General features: G+C 44.3%; 1 protein-coding gene across 2 annotated transcripts in view; it reads right to left on the bottom strand.

Annotated features, from left to right (window-relative positions):
- The window catches only part of MORN1 (MORN repeat containing 1), a 528,161-nt gene that overhangs the window by 6,046 nt on the left and 498,778 nt on the right, over positions 1-23,337 (bottom strand). For both annotated transcript variants that reach the window (XM_073585393.1, XM_073585394.1), the window contains exon 13: positions 22,495-22,562. In XM_073585393.1, coding sequence (XP_073441494.1) covers positions 22,495-22,562 — 68 coding nt within the window. The remainder of the gene's footprint in view (positions 1-22,494; positions 22,563-23,337) is intronic.

Here is a 23,337-nt window from a genome sequence, read left to right as displayed (position 1 = left end):
GGAAAATAACTGGGCTCAAAGCTTTAAACGGAAAACAAAGAAAAGTAATTCAGTGCCCAGAAAAGAGTCAGGCCTCCCTCCAATCATCATGGCCGATATACCCAATGGAGGCGCCAGGGCTTTCTCTTTTTATATTTTATATCTTAGAGCAATAAACTAGAAAATGTTAAACTTTTTTGCCACATAGGATTAAAAGTTTACATAAGTCGAATAACGAGGCATAAATAAATGTACACATACGGCTCAGAGGACCTTATTAGCCTCCTGTAATGTAGGCCAGGTAGTGTTAATGTGATTTAAGAGAGCATATTGAACATCATATGTTAGCAGTTTTATTGAAAATGTAATACATATGTTTATTTATGACCTTTGGCTTTGCCGCGTATTTCCATACTGTTGATAAATATATATTAGACCTATAGTGCACATTTTCACATTGGAACACATCTTAAAATCGAAAAGGCACGAAAAAAACCAACGTTGATAGCTGTGACATATACACGTGGCTTTCTGCAGTTTGCTCTCTTTATATAGAGATATATAATGTATATTAATATGAAGTTCTGGAGGTGACAAAGTCACTGTCAAAATGCTGAAGGGGAGATATTAGCTTCAGTAATTTAAAACCCATACGTTTTCTCCAGCACACTATGTGTTGAGAGGGGCTAAACGGCCATTTAAAAGGCTGGGCTTTTTGTGGACAACCATATAGTGGGTAGGAGGTTATCCACCTTATCTCCACACCAATATATGGTCGGGGGCTTAAATAGTCAGCCTCCAGAGGCATTCAGTGTTCAGTAGGGCTGTAGAGAAGAAATCCAGCGTCCCGAGATAGAAAAACTAAACCAGTGAGTGGTTACCATCCAGAGCGGGCGGATCTCCTCAGATGCACAGACTGTATTCCATTTCGATTTTGTCTTTTCCTGTTTTTGCTCGAAGGGCTGTGTTTATTTTCACTTCACGTTGGTTTATGCCACATGTCTAATAAACCAGTGGAAGATTTAAAGAGACAGCGTATCTGTGTCTACTTCCGTATGCAGCCGAGTGACCCAATCCACCACAATATATATGCGGCTAAATTACACCTTATTTTGGCAAAGATTTCATAAAAACTTTAAAGGGGATTCCTTACCATGAAACCCCTCTTTAGAGTTAAATCAGCCAATCCCTACAGTTCTGGCTTCAGAAATCAGCCCGGTGGGGCTTACTTGCCCCTTGTAGTCTAAATATCTATTAGAGAAGAGCAAATCTCTTTGAAACAAATTGACAAAAAATTCAGATTCACCGCAATTTGTATTGAGGTTTGATTTGCCCAATTCTAGCAAAATGGCAGCGTGACACTGTCCAGCTCAAATCAAACAGAGTTCTACAAACTAAAAAACTACAAATAATACACAGCTCTAATTAGTCTACTTCAGTCTGGAGCCTGATGCAGCCTACATATAGGTCCAACTTCGGCATTTTCGAACCCCCTGGCACATTTGCCGTTTTTATGGCGCTCACTAGGCAGAGATGTCATGACATTGCGTCCCAATCAGCACATGTGGAGTTGAAGATGTGAGGCACTGGAAGATGTCAAAAAAGACTGCAGCGGGGACTAAACTGAAAAAGAGGACGGTAGCAGGGCTGGATGATGAGATAGGTGAAGGTTGGGTGAATATAATTTTTTACTCTTTGTTACATATATTTTAACTATGCTTTAGTGTCAGGAGAGACCTTGTAAAATAATAATGCACATTCAATTCACATCAAAAAATGCAAATAACATTTCCTGGCCAAATTTGAGAAAACTGTTAAACTCCAGAAGAGGGTCACAAGCAGTCTCTACTTTTGACCCTCTGACCCGCTTTCTTTTTTAAAGCAACACTCCAGTGTTTTATTTTATTGGGAGTGCTGGAGTGGTGCTACTAACGTAAAGTCCCTGCACCTAATATTATATTCACCATTCACAATCTTCAGCTCTTCCCGAAGCAGCTCTGGTCCCATGGAACCGTCTTGTGTCTGGAACTTCCGTGTGACCAGAGGTCAAATGTAAGGGGCATAAGCTCACAATGCAAGTCTATAAGAGTCAAAACAAGGCTCTCATAGACTTTAATTGAGCTGTGACCGCTGGCTTGATCAGCAAACACTGGAGTGATCAGGCAAGTCTTAAACTGATAGAGTTCGACGGTAGCGGCGCCAATAAAAGATGAAGATGGCGGAATGCAAGAATGAGACAAGGGGCAGGGAGCTTAGATTATTTTCACCACTTCAGCACTGGAGTAGTGCTTTAAATGTTCTTTTTAACCAGGGACATAGATTTCAGAAAGTGTCCGTAGAGTCTGCATCTATATATACTAGGACACACCTTGAGTATGATTTCATGATGTGATGGAATGTACCCACCACATTACCCTCCCTCAAACTATTCAACTATATTTCAGTATAATCCCCTCATTTATCACTTGTATGTATAGACGCTTTTGACATGGGATTTAGAAGAAAGCATCAATCAACCTTGTTTTGGGGGAAGCTGGTAGACAATGCAGCCTGGCATTGGTTGCTGCCATTCTGTTGCATACCCCACTTAGTATAAATATCTCCTGGCAAAGGGTGGAAGCTTTTCCCATGGATGGAATCCTGCGATACTCAATTTGGAATAATCAAGCATTCTTCATGAATGGTTCCACAGTGGGCACCAGCAGGGATGACAACAATGGGCATCCCATGGCAGTGGTATCTACCTAGCTGGTAGGCGAGGGTAGATAGAAGGATCGATTTACTATGTGATCTTCTATAGAAGATTCTGAATTGAGAAGAATTTCAGTCTTCAGTTGTCTCTACCGCAGCCCACACTTGTGACTTCTCAATAAACAGTGTCATATCTCTTTCTGAAGTTACGTCTTGAGAGGTTTTTTGAAAAGTGAACAAAAGGAGCCTGAAGTTATGGAAAAGAGGTTAAAAGAAAAGAACAATTCCAATTTAAAGGTTAACAATAGAAATGCAAATGAAGAAAGTTGCTTCAAGTACTGGAACTAATTTAAGCATGTCATACGTTAATTTTACATGAAAAGACGCCTGCTTCACAATCCACATTCTGTTCATTTATCTAAAATCTGCTTCTGATATATTATATTTTTTACGCGCGGAAATGCTCCAAAAACGCAATCGAATACTAAAGCAAGGTCATGCAATGACAATCCTGAAGTGTTGTGCACATGATCCGTAAATTTCCGTCCGTATTTGCAGCATTTTATTTTCTGTAGGATGTCAACTCTTAGCATTTCTGCAGCGTTTTTGACTCATTGACTTCAATTGAGTCAGTCAAATCTGCAGCAAAAAGTAGGTGTAAAAAGGTTTGCGGATTTGCTGGAAAACTGCGGTAGAATTGTCAAAGGAAATGATGACAGAAGGAGGAAGAATATGTGTGAGCAGAGAATATGTGTGTGAGCGGAGAATATGTGCGTGTCGTGTCTGTCTGTCTCTCTGCGGGTGTGTTTGTGTACCCATGCGACGAACAGCCCATAGTGATTGTACTTAGGCGTCGTCTGATGGGACTACTACTCCCATCCGACTATGTCTGCTGTTACATATAACAGCAGACATGTAACAGCAGACATAGTCGGATGGGAGTAGTAGTCCCATCAGACGACGCCAAAGGACGCCTAAGGGGAAAAATAATAAATTACTGATAGGGGTTTGTTATAAGTCTCCAAAAAATAATGGTAGCAACGGAGAATATCCTCATAAAGCAAAAGATGAAGCAGCCTAATATTAACCAATAGGCCAGACCGCATATCAAATGTAAGGGTTGGGGGTCATTTGGGTAATAGTGATCACAAATTAATAAGTTTTCATGTATCCTTTAATAAGATGTGTAGTAGAGGGGTTACAAGGAGACTAAACTTCAGGAAAGCAAATTTCCAACGGATGAGAGATGATCTTGGTGCAATTAACTGGGACGATATCCTGAGACATAAAAATACATAAAGAAAATGGGAGACGTTTATTAGCATCCTGAAAAGGACCTGTGCACAATATATACCGTCTGGGAATAAACATGCTAGAAATAGGAGGAAACCACTATGGCTAAATAGAGCTGTAAGGGGTGCAATAAGTGACAAAAAGAAAGAATTTAGAGAATTAAAGCAAGTAGGTAGTGATGAGGCATTAACTAAATACAGAAAATTAAATAAATTCTGTAAAAAGCAAATCCAGACAGCAAAGATTGAGACAGAGAGACTCATTGCCAGAGAAAGTAAAAATAATCCCAAAATATTCTTTAACTACATAAATAGTAAGAAATTAAAAAATGATAGTGTTGGTCCCCTTAAAAATAGTCTGGGTGAATGGTGGATGAGGATGAGGAAAAAGCCAATATGCTAAATGACTTTTTTTCAACAGTATTTACACAAGAAAATCCCATGACGGATAACATGATCAGGAATAAAAATTCTCCATTAAATGTCACCTGCTTAACCTAGCAGGTAGTACGGCGGCGTCTAAAAATCACTAAAATTGACAAATCCCCGAGCCCGGATGGGATACACCCCCGAGTACTGCAGGAATTAAGCACAGTCATAGATAGACCATTATTTTTAATCTTTAAAGATTCCATAATAATAGGGTCTGTACCACAGGACTAGCGTATAGCAAATGTGGTGCCAATATTCAAAAAGGGGACAAAAACTGAACTTGGAAATTATAGGCTAGTAAGTTTAACCTCAACTGTGGGTAAAATCCTGGAGGGTTTTCTAAGAGATACTATACTGGAGTATATGGAGAAGAATAACCTCATGACCCAATATCAACATGGGTTTACAAGGGACCATTCCTGTCAGACTAATCTGATAAGCTTTTATGCAGAGGTAAGTTCTGGACTAGACCAAGGGAATGCAGTGGACGTGGTGTACATGGACTTTTCAAAAGCTTTTGATACGGTGCCACACAAAAGGTTGATACATAAAATGAGAAAAATGGGGGATAGGGGAAAATATGTGTAGGTGGGTTAAGAGCTGGCTCAGCGATAGGAACCAAAGGGTGGTTATTAATGGAGCACACTCGGACTGGGTCACGGTTAGCAGTGGGGTACACAGGGGTCAGTTTTGGGCCCGCTTCTTTTTAACATATTTATTAATGACCTTGTAGGGGGCATAGAGAGTAGAATTTCAATATTTGCAGATGACACTAAACTCTGCAGGGTAATCAATACAGATTTGCCTTCCTCTGGATCAACATGTTAGGGCAGGTTAGCATAGGATATGGGTTGAACTAGATGGACTTAAAGTCTTCCTTCAACCTTAATAACTATGTTACTATGTGACACAATCACATACATATTCACATACAATATACTCACCGAACATCTAACCCCCGACGCCCGCGTCTGGTGCAAACAATCAAAAATAATAAACCAACATATACTCCCTGTCCGCTGTAGTCCATTTAATACCGAGTGTCCCACGTCGATGTCACCCGGCCGCCGGCGATACACTGTGGGAGCGATTACCTCCTGTCAATGTATCACTGAACTGACATGAGAGTTCACCACAGTACATTAAGCTGATCAGCTCTGGTGCTCTCACTTATGGCACCGCTGCATGAAAAAGTTCTCACACAGCGGTAGTGCCGTAAGTGAGAGCACCGGAGCTGATGAACTCCGGTGAACTCTCACGGCAGCGCAGTGATACACTGCGGGAGCGACTAACTCCTGTCAGTGTATCGCCGGAGGCCGGGTAGAGCAGTCACTCGGTATTAAATGGACTACGTCAGACAGAATAGTATTATATGTTGTGTAAGGTAGCGCTGTCATTCGGGTAGGGGATACTCGCTTGGCAGCCAAAAAAATCACATCCGACACAGGTTTTACATAAAACAATCACGGTCCAAGCGGTTTATTTACGCATCATAAACCATGACCAGCAACATAAAGTTCATATCAAACGGCATAGCGTCCATGACAGAGCTCCACTCTGATTATCCTGTACTCACACAGGTTATGCAATGTCCATTGTGCAGGCTTTCTAGCCTCACAGTTCTCACCCCATCAGGGTTTTGCCTCACGGCTGCTTCTCCCTGCTGCAGACGTCCATTCCCTCCTCTGGGAATTCTCAGACACGTGCAGCCATTACACACAGGCACTTCAGGGAGGCAGACACATCTCCGAGCGAGACCTTCCAAATGGACCAACCGGGTCCCTGCATTCACCCATGTGACCTACCCTGGCCACCTTATATGGTCCGTAGCCACGCCCACCGGGTCACATGGCTATGACCTCATCACAGGTCCTTGAACCATTCTCACACTCTTTACACTATCGTTCTTAACCACACCCCTGGGTGGATTTGTAGGTAACTAGTCAGGACCAGCTACCTGGAGGCTTCTCCCGGACACATTGAAACAGCACCTCAGCATTATCACTGCTGATCAACACACACATAAGTCTCCATCTCAAGGCCACCTGCATTGGGATACACAACGGTCATTCAGTATTCTGACATTCATCCTCTCTCCTAGGACATCCACACAGCGCCCCCTAGCGGACACAGTGGTCACTATACCACATACCTCCCCCCTCTGTTCAAACCTGTGGGGTTGAACACACAGCATAACCCCAGGATCTCGAAACTGGGCACTCACTACACCTTGCCCCCCAGGTCGAGAGAACCGTCTCCATCTGTCATACGGCCTCATTCCAACGTTAGGCCTCCCCCGCTCCCAGCGGTCAGAATATCGGCCCTGATCTTTAGCCCTCCAGTCACAGCCTGTCTGCGTCATCAGACACTGTTTGGTGACCACATTCCTCTCCCTGTTTGTTCCGTTCCCCGACCAGCACCCCCGGTCAGTATGGTCATAAGTCTTAGTTAAGCCTACTGTCTGGCCTGAGTCTGACTCATTCAGCGTCTCACAGGAACTACGGTCTCTCAACGTCATCCTGCCAGTCAAACTACCACTTGCTGACATTCTTCGGCCATCTGCCATGTCACTTCTTGGAGGAACCGTTCGGGTCCGTACATCTTGGGTTGAAGGAGGCCGCCACCTGGTGTTCCGTACCTCTTTATTGATTCGCCGACAGTCCAGCCTCAACTGCTCAATCTCTTGCAGGTACCCCACTCGATACTCCAATAGCATCCGAAAGTTTCTCAGGCTTTCCACGGAGCCAACCACCATGATGGGAATCCTACCCTCTTCACTGAATATCTGGTCTTCATCATCAGGAGCGATCCTCACCCTCACCACACCGGTGATATTCACAAGGTCTTGCATTACTTTCCCGAATCTTCCAATGATTCTCCCTATCAGCCCTTTGGGAACCGGAACTACATCTTTTCGCAAACCCAGCCGATCCATAGCCTCTCTTGCTAACTCTAGGCGTCGAGCAGCTTTCATGGGACCTGTTGAAGTGCATTGTGCACGAAACGGCTGTCGTCCATCTTTTTGCATTTCTCCCGTGCCATTGCCTATGCTGTATTAATATGAAATAAAGTGAATTATTTCAAGAGAACGGTCTGCCATCCTGCTGTCTTTTTCTACTATGATATTTCATGTTTTTTCTTCACATGGATAGAGCACCCGTTCAGCAAGGGTTACAGGTGTCACACTGATAGCGGTTATAAGTGACTTTGCGGGTATTTCTTTCTCAGGGACAGTGCCGGATGTTTCTTTTTTCTTTGACTTTCATATTACTCCGCCTGACCAACTGTTTGGCGTGGAGACATTGCAAATGCATCTCTTTCAGGACAGCTATCCGGTTTGCTGTATCTTCCCTGGCCGATATTATCACCAACTGCCGAGTCTCAGGTGCCCAGTGCACCTTACATGCCTTGACCGCCTCCTTAAAAGCCTCAGGCACACCTTCCTCAGTGCAGGCTTCTTGCATGTCTTCTGGTACATCAATCACAGACTTGAAGGTCGTGGTCTTGCTCACTTCCTGGACCGAAGGCTCTGGCTTTACCACGGACACTTCCCTCACTACAGATGAGCCGACCGGATGACCGTCTTCTTCAGCTCTTTGCTCACCAACTTCACAAGATTTTATTTCTTCATGACCCTTTGCCACGATTGGTACTGGCAGTTCCGTCTTGTCACTCAGGCCCAACCGCTGTAAGTCTTCGTCCAGTTTCCTCTCCCGCCGAAGATCTCTTACAGTTTCTTTGAGTTCCACCATCTCTTCCCTAAGGGTCTTGTTCACACTTTGCCAGGTGGACAGGTATCCTCTGAGCTCTAAGACTTCTTTCTCGAGCTCCTCGACCCTGTGCTCGGCCATTTGTCTCATGACTCCTTCTAGTTTGACATGTTCTTCCACCTCTTCTCTGAGGGCCTTATTCAGTCCTGGTCACGTTACCATGTGACCTTTGAGCTCAGAGACTTCTGTCTCTAGCTCCTCTAGTCTGTGCTCCCTTTCCCTCTCAGAGCCACAGTCACCCCCAGAGTCTGAGTCACCCCGACTTGCCGAGCAATCCCTCCAGTTACCCATTAACCTAACCGTGTAAATACTTCAGCCGTCTTATCAACCAGGTCAACGTCAGTCCTGTCACGAGATGTCAGGTCCGTCCATTGGGCAGACGTACCCCTTTTCCCGGTCACTTCTACCTCCGACCTCTCCACTTCAGGAGCAGTCACCATCTTAATATCGGTTAGCCCATCAGTAGGAACGTCTCCAACCTCCTGGCATATGTCATCAAACCTGACAAAGTCCCGGCCCCACTCCAAGGCATACACTAAGTCTGGTGGTATACTGTCACTTTGGCACTCACTGCCTCCAAACCCCTCAAACATTACTCTGTCTACCGCATAGTTCACCGTGACCCCATGTTTACAGCAAACCTGGACCATTTTCTCGGTCAGACAGAAAGTGAGAAGAGTTCCTGTCAGAGTCACCTGACTCTTTGAGTCCAACCGTCCCGAGATTCCTTCCCAATGCAGCATCATGGTACACACTTGCAGCCAGTCATCATCCAGAAAGAATAACCCACATTCTGGAAACAACATACACGAACACTGCGGTTCCTCTTTTGCCACACCGGCCCCTTTCTGGACCACCACCCTAATTTGGGTCACAGCCCCCCTCTGGGACTCCACCCCCTTTTAGGCTACCACCCTGATTTGGGTCACCATCCCCTTTCGGGATTTCCCCATGTCCGTTCTACCGGTCTTCTCAGACCACAGTTCACACCACACAGTTTATGTCTCTTACAATACCACACAAGTCCTTGTTGGCACCACCACAGGTCCTGCTGTCACCGATCTTCGACACCACCGGCTGCCGTTCACACACAGCTGCTGGTGTCACCTTCGTAACCCCACTGAGTTACCGGAAGCCGTTTATCCCCTTCGTAACCCCGCCGAGTTACAGCAAGCCACTTGTCCCCTTCGTAACCCTGCCGAGTTACAGCAAGCCACTTGTCACCTTCTTGACTCCACTGAGCCACCGCAAGCTGAGTTGCGACAAGAGAAAAAAAAAACACACCACACAAAACTCACGTGTCCTGTCTGTGTGCTATTCAAGACATTCCGTCTCCGCCTGAGACGTCCAACACACAGGGCGCACCGGGTGCGATTCAGGGAGCGACCCTCCTCCCATAGTCTCCCCACACACCGGCCTCATCAGGTCCAGGGGCTCAGCGGGTGCTCTTCAGGACATCTGTCTCCGCCTGAGACTGCCCAACACTCGCGCCTCACCAGGTCCAAGGTCATACCACGTGCTCCCGGGATACGATTTTTTCTCCTAGAATCTCCCAACACTGACCCTCCAGGAACTTTCCTCACTGAACCCTCCAGGTACACAGTCTTACTCACTGACCCAGGTCAGTACCACACGAACAGCTGTCCGTTACCTGTGTCGGCCACACAGGTCCTCAGGTACCTCTTATCCGCAGAGGCACCTGTTGTGAGCTCATTTTCGGGTTTGCCTCTGGCTTCTGGTGAGGGTTATGGAGCTGGCTGGGCTGACAGAGGAGTAGTGAGTTCTCTATCTGGACTCCCTCTGTTGGTGAAGGGAGGTAATGAAGCTGATTTAAATTGCAGAGACCGGCCACCTGAGGATGAGGACTGTGATTGGACATCAGGAGTTTCTGATTGGATTTAAGGCAGCCGACTCCCTAGTTTCTTGCTGGTGAGATTTTTCCTGACTGTGGCTCCTAGTTTCCAGTTTGGTTCCTGCCTTCCTAAAGCTAAGTTTTCTCTGCTATTGTTCATATGAGTTTTTGTCTGGTTTACTTAGTTTTTGTGTTCAGCCAGCCCTGACTGGGACTGGGCTGAATCCTCATTTTGTCTCTGATCAGTTGATCTCTTTTGCTCTGTCTTCTGAATATACCTGAGTGCTGATATAGTGAATTGAAGTCTAGCGACTTCAGGGCCTTTTTCTATCAGACGTGTTGGACATTCTTTTTGGCGAGGTTTTTTGCGTGATTGCAGACAGCAGCTTTTCTTTCCTGTCCTTTCTAGTTAGCGAGGGCCTCATCGTTTGCTCAGCCTATCTTTCTACCTGTGTCTGTGTTTTCATCTTGTTTCACCGACTATACATGTTGGGGGCTGTCTATTGCTTTGGGGTCTGCTCTGGGGCAGTTTAGATTTTCCCTTTCTTTCTTTAGGCTTATTTAGTTCTCCGGCCGTGACGAGGCATCTAGGACCACCGTAGGCACGCTCCACGGCTACTGCTAGTTGTTGTGGATAGGATCAGGGGTCTGCAATCCGCTAGTTACCAACCTCTCCGGTTTTCTGGGCTTAGCTTGCGTTTTGTTTTATCCTCCTCGGTGACTCATTCATAACAGGCACCCTAGCAATCACCAGTCTCTTTCTCTGACCTGCTGACAGTATATCCCAGGGCTTTCACAACCGTCAGCCCTCCTGGCTCAGTGTTGCCAGCACTGCACCATGTACTTTTTAACCGTTGCCCTTAGCAGCCGAGTTTTTCAGTCCTCTTCCGTTGCCTCTAGCAACAAGGATGCAACATTGCCCTTTGCAATCTCCACCAATTGTAAGGTAGCGCTGTCATTCGGGTAGGGGATACTCGCTTGGCAGCCAATAAATCACAGCCGGCACAGGTTTTCCATAAAACAATCACGGTCCTAGCAGTTTATTTACGCATCATAAACCATGACCAGCAACATAAAGTTCATATCAAACGGCATAGCGTCCATGACAGAGCTCCACTCTGATTATCCTGTACTCACACAGGTTATGCAATGTCCATTGCGCAGGTTTCTAGCCTCACAGTTCTCACCCCATCAGGGTTTTGCCTCATGGCTGCTTCTCCATGTTGCAGACATCCATTCCCTCCTCTGGGAATTCTCAGACACGTGCAGCCATTACACACAGGCACTTCAGGGAGGCAGACACATCTCCGAGCGAGACCTTCCAAATGGACCAACCTGGTCCCTGCATTCACCCATGTGACCTACCCTGGCCACCTTATATGGTCCGTAGCCACGCCCATCGGGTCACATGGCTATGACCTCATCACAGGTCCTTGAACCATTCTCACACTCTTTACACTATCGTTCTTAACCACACCCCTGGGTGGATTTGTAGGTAACTAGTCCTGCCCGACTCACCAGCTACCTGGAGACTTCTCCTGGACATGTTGAAACAGCACCTAAGCATTATCACTGCTGATCAACACACACATAAGTCTCCATCTCAAGGCCACCCACCTTGAAATACACAACGGTCATTCAGTATTCTGCCATTCATCCTCTCTCCTAGGACATCCACACAGCCCCCCCCTAGCGGACACAGTGGTCACTACACCACAGTTGGTTTATTATTTTTTGATTGTTTGCAGGAGACGAGGGCATCGGGGATTAGGTGTTCAGTAAGTATGGTTAATTTAGATTCAATAAAGGAGTCTGTGTAATTATTTCAAATAAAGGACTGTATTCTGGCTGTGTGTTTATTTACCATATAACTATAGGATTAGTAATGGAAAGGTGTCTTATAGATGCCTCTCCATGACTAACCTGTGGGCTTGATGTCACCTGACAATACAAAGGTGACATCAACCCCACAAATATTAACCCCACTTGCCACCGCTGCAGGGCAAGAGGGAAGAGCGAGGCTAAGGGCCAGAATTGGCATATCTATAAGAGGTGTCGTTTCTGGGGCAGCTGACAGCTGATGTTTTTAGCCTAAGGGGGTGCCAATATACATGGTCCCTTCCCAGGCTATTAATATCAGCCCACAGCTGTCTGCCTAACCTTTGCTGGTTCGATTTTATAGGGGGACCCCATGTCAATTTTTTTCTGGGATACCCTGTAAACTAGCCAGTAAAGGCTAAACAAACATCAGTGAACTGATATTAATAACCTGGGAACTTTTATGGCTATTGGCTCCTTTCCAGAAACATAACATCAGCTCTCAGCTGTTGGCTTTCCCATTGCTGGTTATGAAAATTATGTGGGAGCCCATGCAATTTTTAAAAATTAAAAAAAAAAAAAAAAAAAAAACATATTGCATTTCACGTAGCTTTTACTGTTGCTGTTTTGTTCCAGCATATGTAGGTTAACTATGTTAATGCTCCTACACAGGCTGGTGTGTGTGTGTGTGCATGTGTGTGTGTCTTTATTTAACTCTAGTACTGTTTTATTAATGAGGGTATCTGGCTGACAACTGTTCACTACTAATCCTTGGGCTTGGTAATATATATATATATTCACATATATTTGTTTTCTGTGTGTAAACATAATAAATTTAAACGTGGTATGTAATGATAATATGGTTTTCAATGGAGAATGAAAAAGAAGGGGTTGAACAAGGAAATGACATCACAATTCTTTTTTTTTTAAATAATATATCTTTATTTAGCTCTATGGAATTACAAAACCGCATCAAAAAACGCATAAAAAACTCATAAAAAAGCATGGATTTTCCACTGCGTTTTTCTGCCAAGAGATGCAGAAACCTTGCAGAAATTTCTGCAAGCAAATATGCACATAGCCTTAAACTTCGTACACACATAATGGAAAAGTTTTGCTGAAGATTTCAGCACAAATCCAAGACAAATCCACATATAGATTTGTGTTACTTGCAGATTTTATTAGAAATGTAATTGTGGATTTCATGCTAGGTTTTCCTGGTTGAGTAACTATATGCAGCCTTACATCATCGATCACAATGCCAAGCATCTGATGAAGTGGTATAAAGCCGCCACCGCTGGACTCTTGAGCAATGAAAATGGGTTCTGTGCAGTGACGGATCACACTTCTCTATCTGGCATCTGATGGAGGTGTCTGGGTTTGGTGAACACCAGAAGAACATTACATGCCTCACTACATTACTCCACTGGAAAGATGATAGGTGGTGGAGGAATGATGTTATAGGGTTGATTTCCAGGGGCTAACTACAGTGGGGAAAATAAGTATTTGATACACTGCCGATTTTGCAAGTTCTTCCACCTACAAAAAATGGAGAGGTCTGTAATTTTTATCGTAAGTACACTTCAACTGTGAGAGACCAAATCTAAAAATAGAAACCACAAAATCACATTGTATGATTTTAACATACCGTAATTAATTTGCACTTTATTGTATTAAATAAGTATTGTAAAAAATAGAAAAACAGCAGGGGCGTAACATACCCGGTCGCAGGGGTCGCAGCTGTGCGCTTAGGGGCCCGGGCCCCAAGGCCGCCAGTCAGGGCATTAATGCCCTGACTGGCGTATGGAGCCCCTATGAGCAGAGGGGGCCCACATCGGGCCCCAGCAGCGGGGCAGGCTGGGAGGGAGGGGAGGTCAGAGAGGCACCATGTCAGCGCCGACTCCCCCCGCCGCCACACTGAACTATACCGGCGTCTATGATGCCGGCACAGTTCAAAGCACTGATGGAGGAGAAAGCGTCAGTGACGCTCCCTCTCCCATCATTCCCCGCTCTGCCTCTGACACAGCGGGTGGGAGATGACGTCATCGGGCACTCACTGTGTATCAGGCAGAGCAGGAGACAGGAGCAGCCAGCAGCGCGGACGTGAGGAGAAGGTGAGGAGGTTTTTTTTATGCAACAGTGAGTACAGCCAGGACTGTGGGGCCATTCTCAGGGGAGCTGTATACCATGGTGCTGTATACCATGGTGCTGTTTGCCATGAGGGGTGATGTGCTGTATACCATAGTGCTGTATACCATGGGGGGTGTATAACATGGGGGGTGCTGTATACCATGCAGTGTTGTATACCAAGGGGGGTGCTGTGCTGTATACCAAGCGGTGCTGTATACCATGGGGGGGGTGCTGTATACCATGGGGGGTGCTCTGCTGTATACCATGCGGTGCTGTATACCATGGGGGGTGCTGTGCTGTATACCATGCAGGGCTGTGCTGTATACCATGCAGGGCTGTGCTCTATACTATGTGGTGCTGTATACCATGTGGTGCTGTGCTATATACCATGTGGTGCTGTGCTATATACTATGCGCTGTGTTATATACCAAGGGAGGTACATTATATTCTATGGGGAGGCTGTGTTATATAATATGGGGGTGACATTATATTCTATGATGTAGCAAGTCAGACACCTGCCCTCCGCTCTTTTCATTCTCTATGTTGGGGTGGAGTTATGGGAGCGGTGGGGCTGTGGACAGTTTGAAGGTTGGAGCCTGGGCTGGTCTCAAGAGGGCCCCAAAAATTTTGCCTTTATGGGGCCCCGAAATTCCTAGTGGCAGCCCTGGGTGGGGGGCCCCATTTGAAAGTTTGCACCGGGGCCCATAACTTTGTGGTTATGCCACTGAAAAACAGAACTTAACACTTGGTACAGAAACCTTTGTTTGCAATTACAGAGGTCAGACGTTTCCTGTAGTTCTTGACCAGGATTGCACACACTGCAGCAAGGATTTTGGCCCCCTCCTCCATACAGATTGTCTCCAGATCATTCAGTTTTCGGGGCTGACGTTGGACAACATTTAGAGTTTCAGCTCCCTCCAAAGATTTTCTATTGGAATCAGGTCTGGAGACTGGTTAGGCCACTCGAGGTCCTTAAAATGCTTCTTTCAGAGTCACTCATTAGTTGATCTGGCTGTATGTTTAGGTTCATTGTCATGCTGCTCTTACTGCAAAGGAGGCTGTTGGCCAAAATCTCACGATACATGACTCCATCAATATGGTTTGTCGTCCTGTCTCCTTTTCAGAAAAGCACCCCCAAAGTATGATGTTTCCCACTCCACGCTTCATGATTGGGACGGTATTATCTGAGTTGTACTCATCCCTCTTCCTCCAAACACAGTGAGTGGAGTTAATCCCAAAAAGTTCTATTTTGGTCTACTCTGACCACATGACCTTCTCCCATGCCCCCCTCTGGATCATCCAGATGGTCATTGGCAAACTTCAAACGGGCCTGGACATGTACTGGCATGAGCAGGGGGACCTTGCGTGCCCTGCAGGATTTAAATCCATGACAGCATAGTATGTTAATAAACATGAGAAAAGAAATCGGAGGCACTCCCCTCTGGTGGAATAAATCCCCAAACAGATGTCAGATGTGAACTACTCCTTTGAGCAATGTCCAGAATGGTGAAGAGTCGACACTTAAATAGGTATTACTATCACAACTAGTGATGAGCGAGTATGCTCGTTACTCGAGTTTTCTGAGCATGCTCGGGTGTCCTCCGAGTATTTGGATGTGCTCGGAGATTTAATTTGTGTCGCCGCAGCTGCATGATTTGCGGCTGTTAGACAGCCTGAATACATGTGGGGATTGCCTGTTTCTTTTCACACATATCCCTTGGAGTTGTGAATGCAACAGGACCATCACAACTCCACACTAATCGTAAGGGCGTCATACCACGAGGTTTGATCCCCATATGTGATCAAATTGCTAAATAGCATTGTGTCTATCCTGCACAACCCCCACAGGTGAACATATATACATATATGTGTATCACAATTGTTTTCTATATGTCATTTATTGCGCTTAGGCAGCGCTCTCTGGTCTTCTCTCCTCTCAGGCTCCTGTGTTACTAACGGTAATGATTGACATTATGTTCATAGCTCTCTTCAGGCCATTTACCAGGTCCTCCCATGTAATTCTAGGTGGATTTGTGCCCTTTCTTAGAATCATCCTTATCCCATGACGCGAGATCTTGCATGAGGTAACAGGCTGAGAAAGATTGACAGTCAAACTTGTGTTTCTTCCATTTTCTAATAATTGTGCCAACAGTTGTTGCCTTCTCACCAAGCTGCTTGCCTATTGCACTGTAGCTCATCCCAGCATTTTGTCCCTGGTGTCAAAGAACATGACCGGCAGCACAGAGCCCGGACCTCAACCCCATCCAACAACTGTTGGATGAGCTACAATGGAGATTGTGAGCCCGACTTCTTCCCAACATCAGGGTCTGGCTGTACAAATGCACTTTTGGATGAAGAGTCAAAAATTCTCACAGACACATCTAAAGTCTACCAGAACAGCTGCAAAAGGAAAGACTCCATATTAAAGCCTATGGATGTAGAATGGGAGGTCATAAAAGCTCCTGTAGGTGTAATGTGTATGTGTCCCAATACTTTTCTCCATATAGTGTATCTAGGAGACATGTTATATATTACTGACAGCTATTTCATTATATAAAGACAGAGACGGTTCTGTTAGTTACAACCAGGTGGGCTGAGGATTTCCCCCTCGAATAGCCTTTAATGCCTGATAGTAAATGAACTGTCGGTGGTATGTAATGAGTGGTGGATGTGCAAGAGCCATGCTGGTGTTATCCTGGCAGTAATAAATATGGGAGATGCAGAACAAGAGACCTTTTGTGAAAAAGTGGGTATAATATGGGCCCCAAATTCATTTCTTCAATCGAAAACATGTTCTTCTTCTCTTTACACATCTCATGTAATGGGGCCAATCTACAATTCCATATGTATCATGTCAAGAAAGTTTTCTGCAATGCATGTTATTCATTTAGGGGAACAGCGGATAGATGGTGGCATTCTTTATACACTGCGATCAGACCCCCACCTCAGTTCTGTAATATGAGTTGAACTAGTATAAAGGTTATTGGTAGAGATGTGTTCTTTATTCTGTATATTGCTGACTTATCCTTACGTTTATTCCTCCATCCCATGTCACCGGTAATAGGAACAGAGCTGACGATCTACGTGATGGGACTTGATTTTTACAATCAATGGGAAATGCTATATAATCTGACTTCTATTGTGCTGGAGCAGACAGCTGCACGGATAACACACAATCCAATTTTATTTCCCTGGGAAATGATCTGCAGTCAGACTTTACACCGGCTTTCCAGAATATAGGATGTGGCAATAAAACGCAGGTGGGGTATGCTGAAACTTTGGGATTCAGATTGTTTCCCACTGAAATTAATTAGGTTACCTGTGATGACACAACCCCCAGAAGCACCAAAAAGTGTTTTACTTTTACCATATTGGAAGACATGCATGTGCTTTGCCTGACAATACACTGAAATGATTGCGACTGATAAGGCCCCCATACACATTAGGCTAAAGGCCCCCATACACATTAGACTAAAGGCCCCCTTACACATTAGACTAAAGGCCCCCTTACACATTAGACTAAAGGCCCCCATACACATTAGACTAAAGGCCCCCTTACACATTAGACTAAAGACCCCCATACACATTAGACTAAAGACCCCCATACACATTAGACTAAAGACCCCTATACACATTAGACTAAAGACCCCCATACACATTAGACTAAAGACCCCTATACACATTAGACTAAAGGCAAACTGTAAAGCACTGCGGAATATGTTGGTGCTATATACAGTGGGGCAAAAAAGTATTTAGTCAGTCAGCAATAGTGCAAGTTCCACCACTTAAAAAGATGAGAGGCGTCTGTAATTTACATCATAGGTAGACCTCAACTATGGGAGACAAACTGAGAAAAAAAAATCCAGAAAATCACATTGTCTGTTTTTTTTTCATTTTATTTGCATATTATGGTGGAAAATAAGTATTTGGTCAGAAACAAAATTTCATCTCAATACTTTGTGATATATCCTTTGTTGGCAATGACAGAGGTCAAACGTTTTCTGTAAGTCTTCACAAGGTTGCCACACACTGTTGTTGGTATGTTGGCCCATTCCTCCATGCAGATCTCCTCTAGAGCAGTGATGTTTTTGGCTTTTCGCTTGGCAACACGGACTTTCAACTCCCTCCAAAGGTTTTCTATAGGGTTGAGATCTGGAGACTGGCTAGGCCACTCCAGGACCTTGAAATGCTTCTTACGAAGCCACTCCTTCGTTGCCCTGGCAGTGTGCTTTGGATCATTGTCATGTTGAAAGACCCAGCCACGTTTCATCTTCAATGCCCTTGCTGATGGAAAGAGGTTTGCACTCAAAATCTCACTGCCATAGTTGAGGTCTACCTATGATGTAAATTACAGACGCCTCTCATCTTTTTAAGTGGTGGAACTTGCACTATTGCTGACTGACTAAATACTTTTTTTCCCCACTGTAAATATAGATTATTATTATTATAGGCTCCATACACATTAGACTAAAGGCCCCCTTACACATTAGGCCTCTTTCACACTTCAGTTATTTGCATCAGTTAAAATCCGCCAAAAAGGCAGACAAGCGGATCCGTTCTCAACTGATGTGAACGGATGGCACAGGATCCGTTATTAGACGGATCCTGAAAATGAGGAAATTTAAAGGAACCGCTGGCCGGGAAGGAGAGAGGGAGAGAGAGAGAGGGAGAGGGAGAGAGAGAGAGAGAGAGAGAGAGAGGGAGAGGGAGAGGGAGAGGGAGAGGGAGAGGGAGAGAGAGTTTCTTTGTCCGGCACCCAGACAGATTTTGGGGTTAATTCAGTGTCTGGAGGATCCGCCGGCCAAAAAAACGTTGCAAGCTCCGTTTGGAAATCTTTGAGGATGTTGACGGACACTAACATTGTGGCGGATCCTCAAAAAAACAGATGCAACGGACGGCAATCAGTCAGGATCCGCCAATAATGAAAGTCAATGGGGAAAAAAACGGATCCGCAAAGAAAAATGGCGGATCCGTTTTTTTTCAAAATTGGCGGATCTTGACTGATTGTCAAAAACGGAAGTGTGAAAGAGGCCTTAGACTAAAGGCAAACTGTAAAGCACTGCGGAATATGTTGGTGCTATATAAATATAGATTATTATTATTATTATTATTAAAGGCTCCATACACATTAGACTAAACAGCAACCTTGTACGCCTTCAGAGTCCTCCTGGATGGAGAAAGAAAAATGTTGTGAAGAAGAAACGGAGAGTGGTGGTCATGGGGGATTCCCTGTTGAGAGGAACAGAGGCCGCTATCTGCAGACCGGATATAACTTCAAGAGAAATGTGCTGTCTTCCAGGTGCAAAAATTAAAGATGTGTCTGACAGGATATCAGGACTCTTCAGACCTACAGATGACTACCCATTCCTGCTACTACATGTGGGGACAAATGACACAGCAAGAAACGACCTGGAAACCATCTGCAGAGACTTTGAAAACTTAGGTAAGAAAGTGAAAGAACTGGGAGCGCAGGTGGTCTTCTCTTCCATCCTCCCAGTGGATGGCCATGGAACAAGGAGGTGGAATAAGATTCTGCAGGTGAACAACTGGCTACGTCGATGGTGCCGTCAGCAAAGATTTGGATTTCTGGATCACAGAGTGAATTACTTATACGATGGACTACTTGCTAGAGATGGGGTGCATCTTACGAAGACTGGAAAACATGTATTTGGAAGTCGCCTTGCTACACTCATCAGGAGAGCTTTAAACTACAACAATGTGGGAAGGAAAGTAAAAGGCCAGAAAAAGCCATACACCTGACAAATGCTATTGAGAACTCTGCTATTAGAAGTGGGAGGTACATATCATCCCCTGAGGAAGAAGTGTTAACTTCGAAACGCGTTGGGAATTAAAAGTATATAAGTATACAATCTGCAAGGAGTCGTTTGTCTAGCAGCGCATGTTTAAATCCAAAAATTCTTTCTTTGTAAATCTGATGATTTATGGTCACTGAGTGGCCATTTGGATGTGCAGCAGCTTGACCTCTATTCCTTTGAGCCTGAAACTCTCCTGTTATTGGTGAGTATAATAGCTTGATTTATATTCATTTTACTTGGGTAAGACCCTATTGCGCTCTTTCTCTTTTAGTTTTGACTAATTAGAAGTGGGAGGAAAGAACAAAGACAAAAGAATCTAATTAATAAAAATATTGGAGAAAGAGAAACCAATCACAAACTAAAATGTTTCTATACTAATGCACAAAGCATGGGCAACAAACAAGGAGAATTGGACCTACTAACACAGGAAAAGAAATATGATGTCATTGGAATCACTGAAACTTGGTGGGACAATACACATGATTGGAATACAAGACTAGAAGGATACAACTCATTTGCAAGAAACAGACTTGATAAACGAGGAGGAGGTGTCGCATTGTTAGAAACGCGTATATCTGCACAGAGATTGAAGCCTCAGAGACTGGGAGTTCTGTTTGGGTAAGAATACAAGGACAGAACAATGGAAAGGACACCATTGTAGGCATTTACTACAGGCCTGATAGAAACTTGCGCTAATTAAATGTGTCTTGGTTAAATAAAGATATCTTATGAAGAAATCTATTACCTTTACTGAAGCTAAAAACTGGCGAGGCAGGGAAAAAGGTCTTCAGAATGCAGGGTGGATTTCCAGGTCCTTTCCCAATAATACTCCCCGACACAGGTATATAAAAACTTACTGGAGCTAAAGGGTGCTACCTCCTAGCATGCCGCCGTCCCGGCCAGTGACTGGCGCGCAGCTGGAGGTGTATATCGGCAGGCTGTAAGAGTACCAGCCGCCGCTTGCAAAAGCAGGCCTGCAAGGTCCAAAAAAGCTGAAGGACCTTGCGTGACGTCACAGTCACGTGATAGATCACGTGACAGGCAAGAAAGCCCTATGGGGCGCTGATGGGGCCAGAAAGCAATGGCAAACCTACGCGTTGCGGAATTCACTGATTCTTTCTGCATTCTGAAGACCTTTTTCCCTGCCTCGCCAGTTTTTAGCTTCAGTAAAGGTAATAGATTTCTTCATAAGATATCTTTATTTAACCAAGACACATTTAATTAGCGCAAGTTTCTATCAGGTTTATTTATTATTATTATTTTATGGAGACAACTTGAGTGGTGTGTTGTCTTATTACTTGCTGCTTTGTGTTCTGTGGGTGTACGCTTGAGCGCCATTGGTATACACATATATTTATTTACTACAGGCCGCCTGTGCAAGCTGAAGACATGGATGAACTCTTTATGCATCAAATGGCCAAGTTCTCCAAAAAATATGACATAGTTGTCATGGGAGATTTCAACTATCCAGACATTTGTTGGGAATCTCTCTCAGGCAAAACTAACAGGTCAAGGAAATTCTTATCCTCTCTTGCTGACAACTTTATCTTCCAAAAGGTAGGGGAGAAAACAAGGGGAACTGCTACCTTGGATCTAATCCTTATAAACAGGGAGGAAATGGTTGAGGAGGTAAAAGTGGCAGGGACCCTAGGAGGTAGCGACCATGCTATTTTAGAATTTTGGATAACTAGAGGCGGAAGACCTGTACACATTAGACTAAAGGCAAACTGTAAAGCACTGCGGAATATGTTGGTGCTATATAAATATAGATTATTATTATTATTATTATTATTATTATTAAAGGCTCCATACACATTAGACTAAAGGCCTCATACACTCATTAGACTAAAGGCCCCTATACACATTAGACTAAAGGCCCCTATACACATTAGACTAAAGGCCCCTATACACATTAGACTAAAGGCCCCCATACACATTAGACTAAAGGCCCCTATACACATTAGACTAAAGGCAAACTGTAAAGCACTGCGGAATATGTTGGTGCTATATAAATATAAATTATTATTATTATTTTTATTAAAGTCCACCATACACATTAGACTAAAGGCCTCATACTCATTAGACTAAAGGCCCCCATACACAATAGACTAAAGGCCCCCATACACATTAGACTAAAGGCCCCTATACACAATAGACTAAAGGCCCCCATACACATTAGACTAAAGGCCCCCATACACATTAGACTAAAGGCCCCATACACATTAGACTAAAGGCCCCCATACACATTAAACTAATGGCCCCCATACACATTAGACTAAAGGCCCCCTTACACATTAGACTAAAGGCCCCCATACACATTAGACAATAGCATTGCAGCATACAGTGTAAATTGCTCTCTCTTTTCAAGCTCAGCCTATAGCTGGGCTTCACTGGAGTACAAAGATGGCGGTGGCAGGGGACTTCGGCATGCCCTTTGAGTGCCATTGAAACCCATTGACGGCCATTGCAATCCAGCCCTATTAATTGTCTTACTTTGGTCAACTAAGCTATGCCAGATCGTGGTGTAATTTTAGTGCAAAGCATGACAATTTAGAACACACCCTTTTCCCTCCCAATTTCAGATAGGTCACTACCTTTTGCATAAAACAAATAACAATTGTGGTGCATGACATGAATGACGTTTTTTATTTGATACATGTAGCTAAGTAAATCTCAGACAACACCTTTGCCTCCAATGCTCCATATTTAAATACCTGTTCTGGTGGTATCGCCATCCACCGTCTCCCGTTTCGCCCTTCGCTCCTTACTCAGGGTCTCAGATCTGAAACAGAGAGACACATTGTAGTACCTGCAGTTACCGCTAACATTTCTTAATACTTTTTTGATTACTCAGTAAATAAAATATTTTTTGCCCTAAATATCATTTCAATTCAATAAACACATTATACAGTATACAAGAGATTATTAATAATGACACATATTTATTGGAAGATGCTAAATGTCAATCAAGGAAGAGAAAAATATACATGAATTACTGGTGAGATCTAATTATAGACAATGGTTTGACAGTAATTAACTTCCTTTTCCCTTGTGCACTTCTTAGCATACCAAACTAAATCAGCGGCGACCTTGTAGCGCCTCGGGGCAGCGCACTCCTCCTCTACCGTAACTCCGTGCGCTAATCCCAGCTCAAGACTGGAATCTAAAGTCTCCTCACCCTTAAAAAGTGTTAATAATAACCTGGAAATGAACCCATATTTGCGTATCTGGGAATTGCAGTATTGTAATTCTATGAAGTCCCCTCGTTACAAGTCTGGGTCTGCCCTGTAAATCTGTCAGCAGAGTGTAGACTTTTGCATCAGATCTCTGCACTATGTCTATGGGGCAGTAGGCATAGACTGCAGTATGGCGGCTCGGCTCGTGTCTGCTAACAGGGGTGGTCCAAATTCTAAAAAAAAAAGTTAGGAAATGTTATAAAATAATAAAATGTAGGTACATTAGATCATGTCTTGTGCCAATCACTACCGCTGCAGTCAATCACACGACTGAGAAGTCAGGTGACCAAAGAACAGGAAGTTATCGCTTCCTGACCAAGG

The sequence above is a fragment of the Dendrobates tinctorius genome, unplaced genomic scaffold (assembly GCF_039654945.1).
Source record: "Dendrobates tinctorius isolate UK_male_01 unplaced genomic scaffold, ASM3965494v1 ptg000086l, whole genome shotgun sequence".
Classification (NCBI taxonomy): Eukaryota; Metazoa; Chordata; class Amphibia; order Anura; family Dendrobatidae; genus Dendrobates; species Dendrobates tinctorius.
Note: the sequence above shows the minus strand (reverse complement) of the source record. Positions and strands in the feature narration are given on the sequence as shown.